The 21657-nt window shown below is 38.7% G+C and overlaps 2 protein-coding genes, 1 non-coding gene and 3 pseudogenes across 5 annotated transcripts; 5 read left to right on the top strand and 1 right to left on the bottom strand.

The window, feature by feature from the left end:
• Positions 1–6510: 6510 nt before the first annotated feature.
• On the top strand, positions 6511–8593 carry LOC148723204 (CD59 glycoprotein-like). The gene is made up of 2 exons (XM_088734064.1): positions 6511–6791; positions 7903–8593. The coding sequence occupies exons 1-2, from the start codon at positions 6734–6736 to the stop codon at positions 8238–8240; spliced, it is 396 nt and encodes a 131-aa protein (XP_088590190.1). The 5' UTR covers positions 6511–6733; the 3' UTR covers positions 8241–8593.
• A 548-nt stretch (positions 8594–9141) lies between these two features.
• Trnav-aac (transfer RNA valine (anticodon AAC)) lies at positions 9142–9214 on the top strand. Its single transcript has one exon. It is a non-coding gene; the product is annotated as a tRNA-Val (tRNA).
• Positions 9162–12272, top strand: LOC111333235 (uncharacterized; annotated as a pseudogene). Its single transcript, XR_002695129.2, has 2 exons — positions 9162–9876; positions 10946–12272. The product of XR_002695129.2 is annotated as an uncharacterized LOC111333235 (transcript).
• Positions 12273–13746, top strand: LOC148723202 (uncharacterized; annotated as a pseudogene).
• A 96-nt stretch (positions 13747–13842) lies between these two features.
• Positions 13843–14570, bottom strand: LOC148723201 (uncharacterized; annotated as a pseudogene).
• Positions 14571–14863: 293 nt separating this feature from the next.
• Positions 14864–21316, top strand: LOC111333268 (bone morphogenetic protein 1). Of its 2 annotated transcripts, none has more exons than XM_088732378.1 (5): positions 14864–16190; positions 17730–17768; positions 18266–18628; positions 19450–19848; positions 20847–21316. In XM_088732378.1, the coding sequence occupies exons 1-5, from the start codon at positions 16139–16141 to the stop codon at positions 21041–21043; spliced, it is 1050 nt and encodes a 349-aa protein (XP_088588504.1). In that variant the 5' UTR covers positions 14864–16138; the 3' UTR covers positions 21044–21316. The 2 variants fall into 2 exon arrangements, with proteins under 2 accessions (XP_088588504.1, XP_088588505.1); XM_088732379.1 differs by lacking the exon at positions 14864–16190 and adding an exon at positions 16266–16329.
• The last annotated feature ends 341 nt before the right edge of the window (positions 21317–21657 follow it).

Below are 21657 nucleotides of genomic sequence, written 5' to 3'. Positions count from 1 at the left end.
TTGATGCAAAACACAATTATCCCGAATAGTGTGTGACAGAAGCAAAAACGACTGGCTAAATTTTACACTACGGCGAAAAGTTTGGTAACTTTATCTACCTGCTAAAATATATAAATGCTTCATCCGCCGCCTTCAGCCTTGCCATCTCATCCGTGACAGCATCCATGATTCCATAATTTTAAATTTCAATTTTCCTCTACCTTATTTTAGTTACTCTGACTAAAAATATCACGGGCAAGAAATTGGAATTTTGAGGCGAGCCGAGATTAAAAGTTGCATAGTTACGGTTATGGGTGGAAAAGGCAAAGTAGATTCCATTGAGTGCTGAAGTGATTTTCGCTCGAAAAAAAAATATACTGCAATATTTCTAGAAACCAAGGTGGTTTAGATTAAGACAGATTCATGGGCAAAGTTTGAAAGGAATCGATTTTTTGAACCGAAATGCATCGGAACGCCTTTAGAGGGACTCCTTCTTAAGGTCCCTTTTTTCACAAAAACACACGTTTCTTTTTAAAAATTGTTGTTTTTCCAAGCTTAGTTCTGAAGTACTCACTTTCTCTGCGTAGTATATATGTGAGTGAATAGCCGTTTCAGGGAAATCGCGAACTAAACGGTTTTTTTGCGGTAATGTCATTCGAAGAAAACCGAAATCAAGAGTACTCACACCCTTTTTAAACGACCTACCCAGTAAGTGAAGAAAGAAGAGTAACTGAAGATAAAACAATAGCTTGGAATAGATTCAAAGGTGTTCAACCGGTATAGCAATTTTAAAAAATAATGTTCTTCAAGCCTGATCAAGTGTTGTAAGCTGGTTGTGTCGTCAATTAGGGTTGACGGGAAGACATCTGAAAGAAAGTTGCCGCCTAGTCTGTCTGGAACAGCAGTTCTAATAACGCTATCACATGATCTTTGAGTGGAGATGAATGTCCCACACGGAAAGAAAGAACTCTTTGTCTCCGGCTTCAGTTGGGTACAAACAGGCTCCTAGCTCCATAAAATCATCTGATTCAGAGGTGATAACTTGTACTTCCTCTTGTTCAAACAAACTTTTGTCGTGAAGATGAGCCTCAAATCTTGGAGATGAGAATTCAGGAGATGATTGGCCAGCATGATCGCCAACCGGTGGGTCTCCATGGCCATCGACAGAAAACGGGATCTCGTTATAATCTGCAGAAAGTTGATGGATGGTTCGTGGAGTAAACATAGGATGTGGCACCGGACGGCAGGACGCAGCAAGACAACAGCATCCATCATCAAAAATGAATGGAGCAGGGTCGCGCATAATTCTTTCTACTTTCTTAGCTAACCGCAACAAGTTCATGGTGGTCATGCAAAAGCACGAATCTTCCGATTCGAACAAATTGACGGAGCTAAACCAGTGATGGGGACAATTCCTCAACAATTAAGCATTTCGAAGCTCCGCTAGTAATGTTAGGAAACATTCTTCTATGTTGTCCGCCGCCCAGAAACCAACTGGTACCTTTTCAAGAGTATTCAAGAAAATAGTTTTGATGTGGTAAGAAGTAAGTTCGGGCACCACGGGTTGAAGATGGTCTTTCAGGATAATTTTGAGTGCCAAGAAACATTTTCTCGCTGTATCTGGGACACGTTTTAGTTAGCTCCACTTCTGTAAGGGAAAACGAGAATCGCCAGCTTGTTTTATTCTTGTCGCTTGGTGCTGGTTTGGCCACAAGATGGCAGCCAAGTGACATGATTCTCTTTACTTCGGTTGCACAGGGCCAGTACCTTGGACGAAAGGACCAATCACTTTTTGGTGGCCACTCAAAGCACTGGATACAGATGGTAAAGTCAGCTTCGAAAAGAGGAGCAACACGAAGCCTCATCGTGGGTCCTCTGGAGCTAAAGCTGACCTTGGGGCCGGAGTCGATTGTGCCAAAACAGCATGTATCGCTGGTTAGATTGTCCACGGGCATGTTTTGAACAGCACTATTTGCCCGCTGTCTGTTAAGGGTTGAACTGACAAATGGTTTCTCAACGCTGGGAGTGAAGTAAACAAGCTGTGCATATCCCGTGAAGCCTTCCCTTCCACTGATATATGGCTCAACAAGTAAGTCATCTTGACCGGAAAAAGAAGCTTTTACTCCCGAACAGCAAAACATCACGTCGAGGTCGGCATCTAATGAGCCTAAGGGTGCCAATCCGAAGCATCTAGCGTCTTGCAAGATCATCATTGCAATGCCGAATCTCTCTACTGTGCTTTCTGCGAAAAAATAATCCGTGGTTGACCTCCATCCCCTTTCCAGAGCACTCTTAACGTCTGATAAATAGGGTAAAGCGTTAGTTTTTAGTTCCTGAAAATCTTGTTCAGTTGGAATTTCTTCGTCGACGGTCAAAATGATCTCTCGAAGAGGAACGGAACTTCTTCCGGTAAAAATGACTTTTCTGTGGCCACACGAGGCGGGAAATAATAAAACCTGCAGATAAAAGGAAAAATACTTCCTATTAACCGGCTAACCGTTAACCTGTCGAGACCTTCTTTATTGTTCAAACTGTCTATACACAGTGCCACATGACTTGAATATTTGTTCTTAAAACGACAACAACAACAACAACAAAAAGCGACGGAATTTTCATAAAACGAATATCTAATTGAGAGTCTTGTTGAGTGGGTTGCTCGGACGGTTGACAATTAAGTTTTTGACGATTTTCGATTGTTACGTTTAATATCTTGTGTACTTTAGGATTCTCTCTCATCGGACTGTTACGTTAGTATCTGGCGCACTTTTAGGATTCACTCTCATACGATAGTTACGTTAGTATCTCTCGCACTTTTTGGATTCTTTTGGGACTTAAGTCTTTCGCTTACTTTTAACATTTTAAACATAAATCAAAGATGAAACGTCATTGCTCTTGAGGGACTCATGAATATGCCGGCGAAACCTTCCAATTAGAAGTTTTACTATCGACAGCTTTCAGGACACTCGCTCTGATGTCATCGTGATTTCAGTGGTGATCTTGTCAGTCGAACGACATGAATGCTGCGTTGTGGCGTGTTCAAAGACAAGTTACCGATGAAGTCGGCTATTTTTCAGTATCAAAATATAGTAAGGTTAAATATAACAATATTTTTAAACTGCCGGTTTTATAGGCGAAAATCAGTGGAAACTATGATAAACTGAGCATTTTTTGAAATCTGGAGACTCTTTCACCGTCCTAAGACTTCTTCTTTATGTAAACTGTTGTTGGGGAGCGACTACAAGAGAGAAATTCTTTAAACCGTTTGACGGTTGATATTGACTTGCATTTTTGACGGCTGACGGTTTAAGCCCATTGTTGGTGTCAAATGAACGACCTAACAGCAGTAATGACTGTTGTGAAATAGAATGAGCATTGATAACAGTGTCCATACCATGCACTTTTTCAGCATCCACATGATCAAAATAATCAGCTCAATCCCAATGGCTAAAAGAACACAGATGAGTGGGACATTTCCATCTCCATAGAACCAAATAAGCAAAATGGGGATAAAGAAGGGAATAGAGATTAAGGTTGTCAGGAGGAGAGACAAGACAGTTGACGCGCCGACGTATGATTGTAGCTTCTTGCTAACCAGCCACAAGATAACAGCCGCCCAAATGTTTTTCCAAAAAACGCCGTGATCCCATCTGGATCATTCGATCTTCCGTGTGATGTTTGAAACATTAAAAGTCCCACTCCTGGAATGGTGACGAAGAGAATATGCCAGAGGACTGGACAGATGCGGGTGAAGATGGAAACACTTTTGACGGTCTTTATGCAACAAAATGGGTTCATTCTTATTAGACCTGAGTAAAAAGAATAAAACATAAAAGTAAGTTTTGCCACTTGAACCCGGCAGACAGCACGTATATAAATGGTGTGAAGGTTCCAAGGTGCCAAACGCAAGTTATTATTTTGATCGAATCAGTCAAAGAGGTCACTTTCTCGAATTGCATCTGTTCCAATACTATAAAGGCAAATACAAGTCTTAGTTCGAAAAGCTGACGGCAAGTTGCACGCCTGATAAACTCTGGGGTAGAATTCTACACTATAGGACCCCACACCTTAGGCTAATCCTCGGGAGTTATCGGAGCTTTGTGCAAGTCATCCCGACGCCTCTCCGATCACTTGCTAAGGACTGTTGAAGCCTGAAACAAAACTCACACTAGCTGTTCATTAACCGTTATCAACTGCTAATGATACCAAATATAAAGGTGATCCGATGGACACTAGAATTGAAATGAATGTATCAGTTTCGAGATTGTTGAAACCTTTCAGGGCATCGAATCGTTACAAAGTGATTTCGCCACATTTCCTGCAATGCAGGGTAGACTTGACGAGATTTGAGTATGATGCTGGAAAAGTGTGTTCAATGAATTCTCTCATGTTTTATATTTCTGTCTGCTTTATCAAAACTGGTTGAGAAAAAAGGACACATCATTAAGATTAAATCATTCATGTTAAGCTTATCAAGGAACTGAGATATGTAGACCAACGTCGCTTTTCTAATTTTGTTCTCTACCCCTTATTGATTTTGTTCTCAACAACTAATTTATTCATCCCCTTGGCGTGAACTTTCGAAGTAGTAATTGGAACTTGTAGGCTTGGCAAGGTCTAGTTAGGAGCTGAGCACATAGAAGTTAATTTTTCGTAGACGGGTCTCACTGACTCATCTTTTATTCATCTTTTATTCATAATTACGGTGAAGGATCACAAGGTTTTTATGGCGAACGGAGGTGGATCAGTCGTCTCTTTCAGAGTATATAGGGGGAACGTTAACTATAGAAGGCTGACTGCCACTTGACTGCCAGTGAGGAAATACTTAGTAAATACACGATGAACTGGAAGAAAATAGATGAGGGTATGAAAAGCCGGTTCTCGATCAAGATTGCAAAGATTTATTCGAATAATTAATATTACACACACGTAGGCTCTCCTTTTCTGAAATACAAAAATTTTCCTCTAAGTCATCAATATTTGGGTGGTTATAATTCAATTTCACGTAAACGGAAAAGAACAGAGAAATTAAATAATAATAATAATAATAATAATAATAACTTAATATTTATGTTGCGCAAATTAACATGTGGATATTATCAAATGCGCATCACAACACTTTTCGGGGGACTTTGGCAAGACTGCATCAGCAGTTTACAAACAATCGAAGGAAACTTATTTGAAGATGCCCCCCGGCCCCCAATTATTCCCAGTAAACAGGGCAGACCACATCACAGTAATCTCGTGAGTGGTTCTTTAACGTCTCCTGCCTAACCAAATTAACTAATTACTAGATGCAGGAGACAGGACCTACGGTTTATTCGTCCTTATCCGAGAAGACTAGAATGTCTATCCATTTCTTGTTAAAGAAAGGTAGCGCATTCTCCTCAGATATTTTAAGACCTTGAGTGTTGGTCCGGCCGGGGCTCGAACCATCGACCTCGACCTCCCGCACAACAGTCCAGCGCTCTAACCAAGGTACTGCTGCGAAAAAAAGTAATCAGCGGGCACGGGTTCGAATCCTGTCGAAGCCTTAATTATTTCAGGCCTCTCAGCTGCAATTTCAGTGATTGCACGTCATCTACGTGGATCATTTCTTTACTTATACATTTTCTGATGGTAAGTGGTTAGATTTTCTAGTTCCATATTTACGGCATTAAAAGAGTATTCGAAAATTCGGCAACCATTACAAGCCTTGTTCGCGAGTTGGCACTGTGTAAAATTCGGGGTCGTTCGTCTTGAATGTCGGAAACTGGTAGACAATCATTTTCGTAGTTGCGTTACACTGAGAGACCGGAAACACGTGAATAAAGAACCGGAAACTTGTGACTATGTTCTTCGTTTCATTGGAGAAAAAGGTCGTCCTATGTGTTTGGCCACTTAGTTGACCTGCAGATGTAATTGCAGAGATTTTTAGTTTCCTAGAGGTGATTTAAAAGGAAACGTGTGTTGATGCGTTTTCGACTTTAAATCACAAATCACAAATCACCGAGAACATGTGACCATCGAAGGCTATTGCACGAGTAAATGTTTTCACGAACTGAAAATTTAACGAGCTTGGGAAATGCAAAGTATCTAAAGTAAGCTGTTGTAAAACTATTTGTATTTAAGTTCAGCGCCGGAAACCAACGTCATATCAAACTTTGTGTTCAATTTTTGGTAGGCAAAAGTGGATTACCTTCACTGGATTACCTTTCTTTGTTTCTAGATTAAGGTTTGAGAGAACCGAAGCTTAGCCGAGCGCGAGATTCAAAATATTCGTTGACGACCAGATATTGACAATATCACAATTCTCAGGGTGAGGTAAGGGAAATGTCACTCAGAACAACGACAAGTTAACCGGGGGTACGGAATGGAAACTTAAAAGTTTTGATCACTGGAGTCTTTTACCCCCGCCTGAATTCTCCTTGTGTAAGTGGTATTGTACGCTTGAATAAAGACATTTCTTACTTGAATAAAAAACTGCTTTCTATTGTGTTATTGTAAATTGGAGACAAAAGCTGTAAATTAGCCATTTTTCCTTTCACACAAGATTGCGAGATGACCTTTGCCACTCTGCCTCAAACTGTCTCAATTATTTACCGCAGAATAGCAAGTTGTGGACAAGAAAGAAAAGATCCCTAACTGCATCAGCTATTTAACGTGTAAAAGATTAGCTGTCGCATAAGTTTAACATATTTGCCACCAATGAGTCCTCTGCTATCGATCTAAAGGCATCTTTGTGAACGTTACCACGTACCTTCTATAGCCGCAACACATGTATCTTGTATTACCGGGAACTATACTGACTTATTTAATGCTGGTTGTCTCCACCGGTAGGTTCATAACAAACAATATTTTATCCCTGTATCTGATTTAAGGTGAAAGCCAAAGTCACACAACAATCGTCGATGGAAGAACGCCCAGCGTTTTCTCGCTGAGTGAACAACTCCAGTGTGTTCAGTAACTTACTTTAAAGGCAGCGTCCTCCGTTGAATTTCCCACCGCAGAATTAACTTGCAGTTGATTCTGTATAATCGGAGCCAAGGGAACAAGGTCGAACATGATTAATTAGAGCAAGGGCCGGTAAAAGACCTGTCCTTAGAAGGACTTTTATCGCCTCCCTGTCACACTATGAGCAGCAGACAGTGTTTGTTATCATGCATTTTAATCTATAAAATTACGATTGATTAAAGTAAACTAAATCATGTTAAATGACGACTAAGTATGATGGAATGGACAATTCTCTCGAACAGTGTGAGACGTTTTTGTTTGTCATCGTGGTAAATAAGACTATCAAAAGAGAAATTTAGTCGTTTGTCTTACGATGTGGTCACTCAAGTGGAATGTGGATTTTGACGTTTCGACTGCACACTGCTCGTCTTCTTCAAGCGACGTGGTCGAATGAGTTCACGTCACCTACATGCTGTTGTGCTCAGCTATGATTGAATGAATAGCTTGGTAGTTGTTTCTTTCGGCTAAAATATTCAAATACCGTCTTTGCCCAGCCGTCTTATTTGTGATACCATCCACGATTCCTTCCGAGCGCCAGTGCTTTGATATTTTAAACGTTTACCAACTTTGGATAATCAAGTTTGAAACAAAGGTTCCTATAATTTTAGTTCGCCTTCCATCTTTCCTTTCTCCCTTTCTTGTATTCATCTATTTTTGTCATTTACTCTGATTACCCTCTGTATGTCACTTTTTCGATCAGAGTGAGATAAGTCAACTTCCCAACCCTCTAATCTCACTTAGTGCGGAAAGAGTACCATATAACCCTATAATTATATGCATAATTATATGCATTCCACTTCTTTGTCTTTCACGAAAAAACTTTAAAAACAAAGTCTACTAGTCTGAATGCATAGTTAATGTTGGGGTTATATGGTACTCTTGCCCTTAGTGCTGTCCAACGAACTCAAACGTAACATGATTCATTTCTGTCAGGTTGTGCTTTGGATTGCTACTCATGCGCAAGTCAAGTCTCATGGGAAGATTGCGCAAAGAATCTAACGAAGGGAACTTGCTCGCCCAACCTTGACAACTGTGCAAAGTTGTATGCTAGAGGCAACGGAGAAGTTTTTGCAAAAGGATGTGATACCAGTTATGAATGCTCCAATCAGGAAACCTGTAATGCTTTGGTACTAAATGAATGCATCCTACATTGCTGCAGAGACGATCTTTGTAACGAAGCTGTCATGCTAAAGCTTGGTGGAGTGATCCTGGTGACTTCTCTCTTTACAAGTCTCATAGCTATGCACTTTCTTTTCAAGTATAAACAATGAGGCACTGAATACTCTTATATGCTGAGCACCTTTCAATAATAACGGTGTAACCACAAAAATTACAAAAAAAGCATAGCACTTTTAAGTAAATGTTTTTCCTAATAGTGGGCTAAACATGCACGGCAAGATTTTTGGATTAGAGCGAAGCTAGATACATTTCTACACAGGCTGTCATGAAAAATGAACGTGCGCGGTTAAGTCTGAGATGATAATGAGGGAAAAGAAGGCAATAAACCACAGTCACTGATACTTGTACATGTACATGTACATCCCTCGTTCTATCTTTAAAGGTGTATAAGAATGAAAATTCATAAATCAATTTAAGTTAAAAGAAATTTTTGTATTCTTCAAAATGAGTATAAATCATAACCTTTTAAACCGGCACTCTAAATCCCACAGGGATCAACGGACGCTTTTCATTCCACTAATTTATTCTTGCTTTTCTCGTTGCCATGTTCCCACCAATAACGTAGCTCCATTCTCTACCTTTAAAAGAACACAACCCACAATTCCTCTATTCGCTCCGACGAAGGGCTAACGCTCGAAACGTCAGCTTTTGTAATCGTTACGGTGGCCAATTTACCATTTCAACTTTGTTGATATATCCAGATTATTTCGTTACTCCCACCGACGCAGCCCCAAACAGTTTCTTTCGAAACTACCAGCCTTTATTCGCAACCTTTCAAGACGAAGTGAGGTGAAACGAACATCCGTAACATCTAAACGATAATCATTTTTATCTCGAACAATATCGCGAATAATAAGGGAAAAATGATTAAATATCTCCAAAGGAATTTTATCACAGCGCGGTGTTCAAAGTCTCAGTGCAGGACTACCTATCATTTCTCTTGCCACAAACAATGAAAATAAATGATAAAAAATCACCCTTTCATTGAAAGGGGTTTCTGTAGTGTAGTGGTTATCACGTCCGCCTAACACGCGGAAGGTCGCAGGTTCGAGCCCTGCCAGAAACATTTTAACCCGGAAGAAAATTTTTCTTTTTAATTAAGTTCAGAGCAATTCTTTTTTTTTTTTTTTTTTTTTTTTTTTTTTTTTTTTTTTTTTTTTTAATTTATAGGATTGCAAATATTCATAGCAGATTGAAAAGTTGGAATTCAGGGTCTACCTCAATTAGTTGTTTCTACATTCCCCTATACTGAATTAATCCCAAATTAGTCAGTTGTTAAAGCTACGCGATTCTCTTTTTTTATTATTATTCATAGCAAACAATGTCTTACCAAATGCATGTTTCTTTGCTTCACGCCGCCACTTGGAAATTCAGTCACACTCATCTGCCATGCCACCCTTCGAAAGGGCAAGAAAAACCCAGAAGGCGTGGTTACATATGCACGTGCGCCGATCGATTTGATATCTTATCAACAGACTCTTAGACAAAGAAACGGTTCCTAGCTCTTAGACAGATAAAGTATGTGAGCTGAGTATGTATGGCTTTTGGAAAACATAAACGGCAAAGCTCTCTTGAACGTGATCCTCGAAATGCCTGACTATTTTGAAGTCTTTGAGCAATGAGGAAACAATTAGTCCAAGATATTGTAATAATCTTGGAGGGGGAAGTGCACCTTACTTTTTGAAAATCTTGATGGGTATCAAGGACTACCAAAACTAGCCGCATTATGTAAGTCATACTAATGAAAAGTTCTCGTCCATTTAAATCAAATTAAAACTGAAGCAACCTACTTGTTGCCGCAATGACGTCAGCATTATATTATGAAGGGGGCACCCATTCAAAAATAATTTTCTAATCTCAAAACACAAATGGACGAGGGTAGTTCTTTAGTTAGTTCTGGCTGGGTTGTTGGGTTTGTGTGCATGGACCAAACATGTTCGGATAATATCAAGAAGATCATGTAAATAATTTAAAATTTGTCGTTGATATAATTGAAATTTTATTATGAGGAACTCAGGAACTCATTGCATTGCTTATCAACAAAACACGTTCCGTTTTTCCCCAGTTGTCTTCTGGTTTGCGCCTCTGCATTCCCATTTCTCTCTTCTGCCGCGTTTTACATTCTTATACACTTGTTCCCATTCTCCAAATTTCTGCTGATGCAGATTATTATTTATCGATTCATCAATTTTAATTTGCAGAGCACGAATCTAGATAGGCTTCTTTGCTGCTCAGTAGTGACAAGAGGTTATAAACTCTTGCTACTGGGAAATGGTGGCCATCAAACTTGTTTTTGAGTAATAGCGGCATATAGCTAAAAACAATTGAGTGTTTCTCGGAGACTTAATAATAGTGCTGCTAGTGTGAGGATATAGTGTTAGATCAATAGTAGTATTTATTATATGGCTGTGTCTCGCAAGGACTGGGAACTACCGAATTCACGAATTTGATCGGCTGAAATCAATATTGAAAGCGGTCTAGATTTTCCCAGACTGACATCTAGATTGGCATCTAGACCGGTCTAGAAAAAAAAAGGTACAAAGAATATAAAAAATTGGCATATAAGACACAGCCATATAATAAACATCTTATTAACCGAGCTAGGTCAGTCTGTATGGGAGAATCTTGACCTCAGTCGCTGGTACAGACCTCACTGCATTTGGTTTGTACTGGCGACCTCTGTCAAGATTCTCCCATAAAGACCTCCCGCTCGGTTAATAAGAACTAATTATTATATAGTGTAAGAAGCATGCAGTTAATGATAGATAAACTTTATCTATCTATCTATCTGGGACAGGTGAAGAGAGGACAGGTGTGAGACCACAACACACATACACAGATTTGTTGGAATTTTCCATCCCTGGAAATTTCTTTGCTATCAGTGAGGACCCCATCACAAGAAGAGAAATTCATAAACATCTTCAGAGATTAGCTGGGGCAGTTTGCAGTGAGTATAAGAAGGCAAAGGGTGGAAGGTAAAGTCTGGAACTGAGCAAAAAGTCTTAGAGGTTTCACATCTATGAAGGACAGACACTTGACCTAGTGGAATTAAGAAAGCAGAATGAACTTCTGGGGTGGAAAGAAAATTACAGTGATTTAGAGTCAGAATTAAAAAAAACTTCTTCAAGAGATGCAGGTGGCAATCCAAGAAAAAGATGGAGCAATTAAGAATTTACAAACAATCAATTAAGATCTCTCAAGTCATCTAAGTTCACTTGGAAACCTTGCCTACAGAGGGAAAGACATTTCCGAAGTAGCAAAGAAGTCAAGAACGTTGAAAGCCTTTTTGTCAAGGACACAGTCAGCCCTCTGGTTTGCCACATCATTTGGACTTCAATTAAAAGGCCTCACCATTAGGGAAACAAAGTCAGGTGAATTACATACAGTTAGTGTAGACACAAAAACCTCGGAAGCATCATCTAGCCATGGGGAAAGACAAAGTAGTGGGTTTGAAGCTCTTTCTCTGAAGGAAAAGTAAAATATTGAGAAAGTTCTTTTTCTTCTTGACAAATTTTGTGTTGGGGACTCTTTCTACCATTAGTTAACAATGACCATAAAATGGCTTGCTAAGGTCTTACCTTGTCAAGCAGAGGCGAGATCAACTGAATGACATCTGCCATATCACACGCATTCCTGGTACAGCAGAAGGGGCACAGTTGTTATTTAGTAACCTCCTCAAAGAAAGGCTAAGAGATTACTTGGCAAGTCATCCAAATGTTCATGAAGACATCCCGGTTAGCTCAATAGGATAGAGCGCTGGACTGTTGTGCGGGAGGTCGAGGGTTCGAGCCCCGGCCGGACCAACACTCAGGGTCTTAAAATAATTGAGAAGAATTTGCTGCCTTTCTATAACATCAAGAAATGGTTAGATATTCTAGTCTTCTCGGATAGGGACGAATAAATGGAGGTCCCGTCTCCTGCAGGGTTGGGGTAGGAGATGTTAATTTCCCACACACGAGATTACTGTGTGATGGATGTCCTCCCCTGGGGTGGGATGGGTGGGAGGGTGGACTAGCACGAATGGTTCCTATGTTCCTTTCTAGTCCTTCCCCACTGCAAAATTAATGCAGTGAAAATGGACTAAATTAAATTAAATTAAATTAAATTAAATTAAATTAAATTAAGACACCATACGGATTAAAATTTCAAGGGATGGGGCAAGAATGACCCGCAATTTCAGTTTTATTTTAATGAGTTTTGCCCTTCCTGACTTGGGAGATGATGTGATGGCAGCCAAAGGCAACCACACAATAGCTGTTGTCAAGGGCAAAGAAAATTATAGTACATTGCAGGAGTCTTTTGGAGATGTCTTCCTAGAAATCAACAAGCTAAATAGTGAAAAGAAAATTAAGGTCAATGATAGGGTGATCAATTTAGAGTTTTTTCTGGGTGGGGATTATAAATTTATTTTACTGATGATGGGACTGAAAGGTGCCATGTCATATTATGCATGTGTGTGGTGCAAGGTCCATAAGAATGACCGCTCGAAGATGGACCTTGATTTGGATTACTATCACTCCTCAGATTTAAAAAGAACCTTGAAGGAAATGAATGAGCTGGCACAGAAACAAAATGCAAAAGAAAAATACTGTTGTGAACACAAACCTTTAGTTAACATAGAAATGGATCATGTAATACTAGATGAACTTCATTTATTACTCAGGATAATTGATGTGTTAATTTAAAACTTAATCAGGGATGCTTTGTGGTGGGATAAGAAAGATAACAGGGACAAAAAACGAGTGGCCCAAAAAAATTTTCATTTAAATGACCTTCAAAAAACAGTTAGATCCTGTGGGATTTCCTTTGAAATTTGGGATAAAACAAATGCAGATGGCAAGGGTTCTGGCCAGTATGACTTTACAAGTCTTCTAGGCTCTGACAAAAAAAAATTACAAAAAAAGATCTACCCAGCAAGCTTCCTGGTGTTATCCAGTCAGAGACTGCAAAAACTGTTCAAAAACTTTGATGCTCTCTATTCCATTTTTGTTAGCAAGGAACCATCAAATGAAGATATGGCCAGTTATTTTGCAAGAGCCAAGGGTTGGGTTAATCTATTCGCATCACTACAAGACAAAAGGATTGGGTACAAGAGGGCCAATGTGACTCCCTATATGCACGCTGTGGTATACCATATTCCAACTTTTTTTTGATAAATATAAAACAGTAAAACTCTTCACAGGGCAGGGGATTGAAAAAAGCAATGATATGGCTAGAAGCATTGTTTTACACAAATCTAACAAATGGGATGCTCCAATAGATGTGTTACAGCTTGAATCACGGTGGCAGTGGGAGCTAAGAGAGTGAGAAAGGTCCAAAAGACCATACTCGACAAAAAAAATGCAAGTTACTGGGAAGAGGAGCTAGGGAAGACTAGGAGAAATAAGAGGCACAAATCTGATCAAAAATATATTATAATTCAAAAATTTCATGAGATAAGATATTTAAGATATGCTGTAGCAGTAAATTGAGAAATTGTTTACTAAAGTGTAATAATTCTGTTTCAATGTACAATATTTTCTAAGTACATGCCAGTTTTATATATTTGTAGAAAATTGCAATCAATATGAATACAGAAATAAACTGGGAATACATACACTATCACTGTTAACTTTTTCAGGAATGTTCCATAAGTACTGTAGTGTTGTTTTGGTGAATCTCTTACAATTAATGAAATCACATTTTGGAAGTAGACTAATTTGCAGACATACTGAATGGCTCTTTTCTACAATTTATCATCAGTGGTTAACTTCCCTATATGACATCTGGGTGAAGATATTATTGCTTTTTCCTTACTCACAGTATGGTTTTTTGGGCTTCCAAAATAAATAGACGTGCTTATATTGGAAAAGCTACTTTTACTCCATCCCCTAAGCTATCCAGAAGTTTGTCCCAGTCATTTGGAAATAAACATCTGGTAAAACCCTATTTTACCAACGATAAATTTCCCACGTCTTGGCTTTTTTTACCCTTCCACTTGAAAAGATAGTGGAAAACATCATGTCTGAAGGCAATTAGGGTTGCCAACACACTTTTTGATGATAGGTTTTCTAAAACTGCAGCATGCAAGGTATCTACAGCTGAACTAATTGACTCCTGGCTAGGCTTGGGGTTTAAATATGTTCTAAATGTAACAAATAAATTGAGACAATTAAATTTGTCCTGCAGTCATATAACGTGGTGTAAAATGTAGTTATTTTGTGCCTTCAAATGCCAACATTACCCATTAAACAGGGACATCAAACAGAGAGATATTAAATATGACAATATAAATCAATCATTTTATTTAAAAAAATTGCTGCCATTTTTGTGAACATGACAGTCCTCATTCATCCTCATTAGAGTCCCTCATTAGCTATTCAAAAAAAAACCCCAAAATGAGCCTACGGTCCAAACCGCTGGCTGCCTCGATTTCTGACCATGTATAAACCGAATGCAAATATGGCGTCCAATTTGCATTGCCATTGTGCTGGACTGACTGTTTCCACGTGAAGACGAGGCTAGCCAGTCCAGAACAATGGCAATTCAAATTGGACGCCATATTTGCATTCGGTGTATATCTTATTATTAAAAACTGGATCATTGGATAATGCAATTCAAGACTTTTTATTGGCTCAGCCATTATGGTATATGAGCCAATATACCATAATCTAATTTCTGTACATTGTTAAATCCGGTTTCTTATCACAAAATAAAGTCGAGAAGATTCGTCTAATATCTTGGGGGCGTTTTTTTAATAAAACAATTATTCCACTCTCGCTTGTTGGATATGAGATGATTATAGCCAACTCGGCGCTATGCGCCTCGTTGGCTATCTATCATCTCATATCCAACGCGCGCGTGGAATAATTGTTAATTAGACGTTTTGTTGTGTAGTATTGCTGAGTATTTTTACGAGTTGTGCCATATTTTGACGAGGCCGTAGGGCGAGACAAAATACAAACAACGGGTAAAAATACTCAGCAATACTGCACAACAAAACGTCAAATAAGAGATTTATTATCCAAAACGCCAAATTGTTATTTCAGTGCGGGCGAATTTCGCGGATAATTCTGCTGGAGTACAAATATCGCGGTATATTTGTACTCGTCTCGCGCGTTATTTGTACTCTAAGAGGCATAGTTGGATAATAATCAGTAGTATTTATTATTGTGCATGTGCGTATGTTTGGGGCCTACATATATATGCATTTGCAAGTCCTAGTCTAACAGTTTTTCATCTTGTAATCGGTCAGCAAGTTAAAGAAGTAAATGGAGTAGTTTTAACATAATCTCTTCGTTACAGCTTGGCGGCATAAAATGCCCCTGATCACAACATGTTGAAAAATAACGGCATTTTTTCTGATAATACTTTAAGGAAGTGACGTAGAAAATGTGATGACAGATGATCCGTAAAAGACTTGGTGTTAAAAATAAACGAAAAAAAAAAACGTTTTGAGCCATATTGTATATATTACGAGAACTAATCACTAGTTATTGTCCCAAATTATTCACCCTATTTCTAATATAAATCGCGTTTGGTTCGAAATTTTTTAAATAAATGTCAAGAGTTACAACCTTTGCTTGATCAAATTTAGCCGCGGTGATATTGTACGAAGCGGTTCTGACAAAGAAAAAGAAAGACAAAGAAAGCAAGGGAAGAACAATATTTTCATCCAAACTTGAATCGTTTTGAAGGAAGAATTAGTGTGCGCACGTAAATGACATTTCTTAAAATGAAACTACGTGAAACAAAGTCGCAAGAATGGAAATAATATTGCAGAAGAGTTGAACACATGTTTTTAGGATCCTGCTCTACTTAAGACTAGTTGAAGCCGGAAATATTCTTCAACTTATTGGTTTGATGGATAATTCGCCGACAGAATAGTGGGACGGCGGTAACTTGGTCGTAAAAGTAACATTGTACATATCTACGATCTTAACATTCTCATTACGTGGCACGAAACCTATGTCCCTATTGTACATTTTGGTGGAAGAACTTCTGATCAGATATGATACAGTGGCTCTGTGGTTGGACTCATTCTCTGCTCCTTGTCTGGCTTGGTAAGTTTTCACTGAATTACGTCATCAAGTAATATTTGCAGTGGTATTTACGACGGAAAAACTTTGTCTTTGGACAGAAGAAAAATCTAAATGTCGATGGTTGTTTGTTCAGGAAGAATAACAGTTCATTACCGGAAAGGTTTGCAAATAGTAAACTTGAGAAATTTAGACTAATCAAGATTAATTATGACCAATTCTATCGATTTTCTGAAACAAATGAAATTCGCAATGAAAAGGTTGAGTTTGACGTCAAACGGTAAAAATTGCAATTCTAAGCCATCTGCAGTTTATTTGGCACCAAAATGAGAATTTTCAATATACAATAATCAAAATGTTTTAATTTTTTTTAAGCAGTTAGGACTTGAGGAATGGTGGAAAAATGAGAATAATTAGATTCTGTTCTCCCGTTTATAGTTCAAACTCGTAGACGGATTAACGTTATGTTTAAAGTTTTCTGATATTTGGCCGGACCATGAGATCACAACCGGCTATAGCCATGTGCACAATAGAACTTCAAATTGATTAGAACTTATTATAGAGTTCTAATCTAACTGAAGATTTCTAGAACATTACTTATTTTGTACGCTGTTAGATTTGATTGACGAATCTACAATATAACTGAACAAGCGTGCCACATGATTAGCAGTTAACGAACCATTTCCTAATCATTATTAACCTCCCTCTAAGATTTTTCTCTCCTCGAACATATCTTTGATGGATTAAAGAGAACTAAATCCCTTGATTTTCAAAGTCGTTCCTTTCATATAGACTTCATTTAAATTTAAATTTCTGTTTACTTTGCCTAATTGCCGTCTAAACCACTTAGTGTTTGCTTAGAAACAATATCGATCCAAATATTGTGAACGTTAAATATATAAGTTGAAACTTTGAAAAATATTTCAAGCATCTGTGCGTCATATAACGCATTATCGATTGAAATCCAATATCATAATACATTGAACTAAATTCTTTTAACTCCCCCACTGAGAAAATCGTTTCCAGATAAATAAAGGGGTAAAGCTTACTAAGTCTTAGTAATATTATTACATAATGAATCTTGAAAAGTTGAACTTTTTCGAGCGAAGTAACTCTGAATAAAACTTTTTCAAAAGACAGATTTTGCTCTTATTTGTGGGCACTGAAAAAACCACTGATATGGGCCACGTATTCTGTAGCTGTTTTAAAAGTTACCTTTGATTCCTCCACTGAATCTGAAAACAGAAGGAAAAAGTAGTTCGCACAGGCGTGGGTCTTACCTTCCAAGTAAAGAGAACACATGGTATGAACGATAAGTTTTATCGAATGCCCATAGGCGATTGAGGCGATAAATACCTAAAGTGGGAGATTGTGTTGCAGCTGACTATTTTAATGAACTTTTAAAAGCGGTTTTCTCTGATCGTCTTTTCTTGGTGTGAAATATTTGTGGGCCCCACGGGTTATATCATTCTGTGGATCCCTTCCCATGTTCCTGAAAGGACACCCCAGCAGGTTATGATGAGGATTTTTTAAAGATATTTGGCATTCTGTTTTTGTATGCAGGCTTGATTGCTGATATAGGGTCTCAAAGACACGGGACAGGTGAGCGAGTGGCAGTTTTCTGGTAACCATTATTCCGTCTAGACTTCGGTCTTTGCAAGGAGCACATTGCACATAGCACATTGTTTATACAGGCCCCCATCTAAACCAGCTAAAAAGCTGGACTGGGCCAGCCTGACTAAATAAATGGATAAATATCAGTTCTTCTTGATCATTCTAAAGGGTTAGAGTTCTGGTTACCATGCAATACGGGCAATGTTAGCGAAGAAGGATAATGTTTCGTGGTCTTTGAGGAGCATTGTTTGTGTCATTTCTTCCATAGTTTTCTCACATTACTCCCGTCCACACGATTATGGAAAAATTGGCAATGTTTTATACTAAAAAATGTTGTATTGTTGCTTATTTTAGTTTCAGTTAGGTTTAAACTTTTCCAAGTGTTAAGTGTTATTTGTTACTGTTTATCAAATTTTACATTAGTAATCAACTGATTTTCAACTCTTTCATATAACTTTCCAGTCTATACAATTTTCTGTTTTTAGTTAAATGTCCAAATGATGGAAACCTCACGACATACAAAGGAATATTGACGAGTCCAGGATTTCCACAATCTCGGTATGAACCGAGAACAGTTTGCACTTGGATGATAACTGCGCCAAGAGGCGGCCACGTAAAACTTGCAATAACATCAATGGAGTTGGAGTATTGTTCCTTTTGCCGTTGTGATTACGTTGAAGTCAGGGACGGCCCAACGGCTAACAGTCAACTTATTGGCAGATTTTGTGACACAGAGAGAGCAAATCTTTACTCAGAAGGAAGACACATGTGGGTGAAATTTAGATCGGATGTGATTCTTGAATATAAAGGATTCTCTGCCAGCTTTTCTTACGTGAAACTACAAAAAAGTGAGTTTGAGGTCATTGGTACTATGATACCACCGTCAAACAATGTTTATATAAGTACTTTGTATGAATAAAGGCTGATAGTTTCTAAAGAAACTGTTTGGGGCTGCGTCGGTGGGGGTAACGAAATAATTTGGATATATCAACAAAGTTGAAATGGTAAATTGGCCACCGTAACGATTACAAAAGCTGACGTTTCGAGCGTTAGCCCTTCGTCGGAGCGAATAGAGGAATTGTGGGTTGTGTGCGCTTTTAAAGGCTGAAAAGGGAGCTACGTTATTGGTGGGAACATGGCAACGAGAAAAACACGAATTTACCATTTCAACTTTGTTGATATATGCAAATTATTTTATAAGTATGGGATGTAGGTATTTTAGCGCAGTATGTTTAAATGTATTACATTTATCTGGAAGATATCATTCTAGATTAAGTAAGATGGTAATTTTTGAGCTGGATAATTGAAAACTTTTTTCGTCTTGTCACAAGCGTAGGACACTGAGTAAAGAATGTCAATGTCCCTATGAGGAATCAAACCTATGACTGATCTTCCGATTCCGCTGTCCTGTCTCAGGGCCTCTGTAGCTCAGTTGTAAAGTATCGGAGCGCGGAATCCGATAACGACTCGGAATTTTTCTTTGTTCTATTCTCAAGACGAGACGAATAACATCGTGCTTCAATCATACCTTTGTCAGTGTTTTCCAGCCTTTGAACAGCCACGTTCAACTCGATCGAGTAAAGCTAAGCACAAGCAAATCATGCAAACTATACGCTTGTGTATGGTTTCTTGAATTCATATTTCCTGTTTCTAATTTCGTTTTCTACAGAAGCACCTTTCATTCTGCAGGCAAATGCATCATCACAACTCATCGCCAGTTCGAAAAGTCCAGCTGTTTGTGGCACTGATAACAAATGCATATGGATAATTTTTGCTCGTGAAGCCGGATGCAAAGTTCAAATCTCATTAAAATCATTTTCCTTTCTGAATTGTTTGGGACCATTTTTGGAGATCAGAGACGGCCCTAGTTCTTCTAGTCCATCAATTGGGAGATTTTGTGGAGATGAGAAACCTCCTCTAGATATCTTCTCCATAGAAAACAGTCTATGGATAACTTTTGGGTACAACTCCACGAGGGATCTACAAATGAATAGTTTTCAGCTCTTGTACAGAGAAGAATGCACCAGTAAAACACAGACAGGATTCTTCACTGAGCCTTTGAATTCTGGTAAGGATTATGAACTTGGCAGTCATAAGCATTTCAGATGTAAAAAACACTGTATAGTGTGGTACATGACCTGACATTATTTATCACCTGGGGGGGAGGGGAGGGGTGGAAGATTCTGGATGGAGGATCACATTGTTTTCAGGGAGAATGGAGGGAAAGTCAGTGCCGACAGAGTATTAATGCGACTATAGAAAATTGAATGCCAATCAGCTGTCATCAGAGGGGTGGAATTGGGGTTAAGGAGGGAAGCGTCACAAGTTTATTAAAGGGTCTTAAGGTGGGATTAGGTCAATTTTATCGTAACGGAACCAAGAAACGCTAGCCCACTTCCTATTTGAGCAATAGTGAAAATCAGACCTGAAAAAAAATTCAGGCCTGTACGGGATTCGAACCACTGACCTCTGCGATACTAGTGCAGCGCTCTACCAATTGAGCTAACAAGCGAACTGAAAAAAAATTTTTTCAGGTCTGATTTTCACTATTGCTCAAATAGTGCTTTACTGCGAAGGATCGTGCTCATATACGTCTCATAACCGCAGTTCACACATATGTTTCATATGTTTGTTGTTGTTTGATTTATCATCTACGGGTTTATATCGAATTAATTTGATGGCCTGCTCCCAGTTGGCTTGTTAGCTCAATTGGTAGAGCGCTGCACTAGTATCGCAGAGGTCAGTGGTTCGAATCCCGTACAGGCCTGAAATGTTTTTCAGGTCTGATTTTCACTATTGCTCAAATAGTGCTTTACTGCGAAGGATCGTGCTCATATAAAACTCTATTATATTGCAAAAATCTCGGATATCAAAATTACGTTTCATTAGCACTTTAAGTAAGTTTGCTATTGGAAACCAGATAAATAAGCAAAGGTTTTTAGTTCCTAATTTATATAAAGCAAATAAAAAGGCAAGTAAAAAGCAAGGCAAAGCTGTCGGGGCGAGATTTGATGACTATATTAGATATTTTTTTCCAAACTGAAAAATCTTTTTTTAATTTTGCAGATCATTGGAAAAGTATGGCTGTTGGAATCGGCTGCACAAGTTTATTTCTTTTTGTTGTGCTGGTGTGGTGCTTTCTGAAGATAGCAAGCAATGCCGGTCGCTTTGTGGAATTCGAGCGAACAACGTCTCTGATTGAGCAGAATCCAACAGAATCTTCCATCGCGGAAACATGTCTTACTAACGACAGAGATACATGATGCACTGATCTGATTAAAGATACTTAAAAATAAAAAAACTAGCAAAATAGTCGGGATAATTTATAGTTTACTCCCCATGCGAGTGCATGGGCTGAAAAAAAGAGCTCTGAGCCGCAAATCACCCACCTACGGGTGGGTGCAGTCAGGCTGTCAGAACCAAGTTGTCTCACAATTACACAAGCCAGTAGGTCATGGGGTTTTAAAAGCGTATAAGTATTTTGGTAAAGTTCAAAACAGAATGGTAAATAAACAGGACATCCTGTTGGGACAATGGATAGTGCGCTGGACTGTTGTGCGGGAGGTCGAGGGTTCGAGCCCCGGCCGGACTAACACTCAAGGTCTTAAAATAATTGAGGGGAATTTACTACCTTTCTATAACTTCAAGAAATGATTAGATATTCTAGTCTTCTCTGATAGGAACGAATAAATGGAGGTCCCGTCTCCTGCAGGGTTGGGGGTAGGAGACGTTAATTTCCCACGCACAAGATTACTCTCTGGGGTGGGATGGTGGATACAAAGGGGTTAGGTGTCAATTGGAACGAAAGTTCTGTTCCTTTCTCCTGCCATTCCCGTGGCGAATGAATTAAATTCTAAATTCTTGAATAAACCTTATG

The sequence above is a fragment of the Stylophora pistillata genome, chromosome 9 (assembly GCF_964205215.1).
Source record: "Stylophora pistillata chromosome 9, jaStyPist1.2, whole genome shotgun sequence".
NCBI classification, from domain to species: domain Eukaryota; kingdom Metazoa; phylum Cnidaria; class Anthozoa; order Scleractinia; family Pocilloporidae; genus Stylophora; species Stylophora pistillata.
The sequence above is the reverse complement of the archived record's forward strand: the minus strand, read 5'-3'. Positions and strand labels throughout refer to the sequence as shown.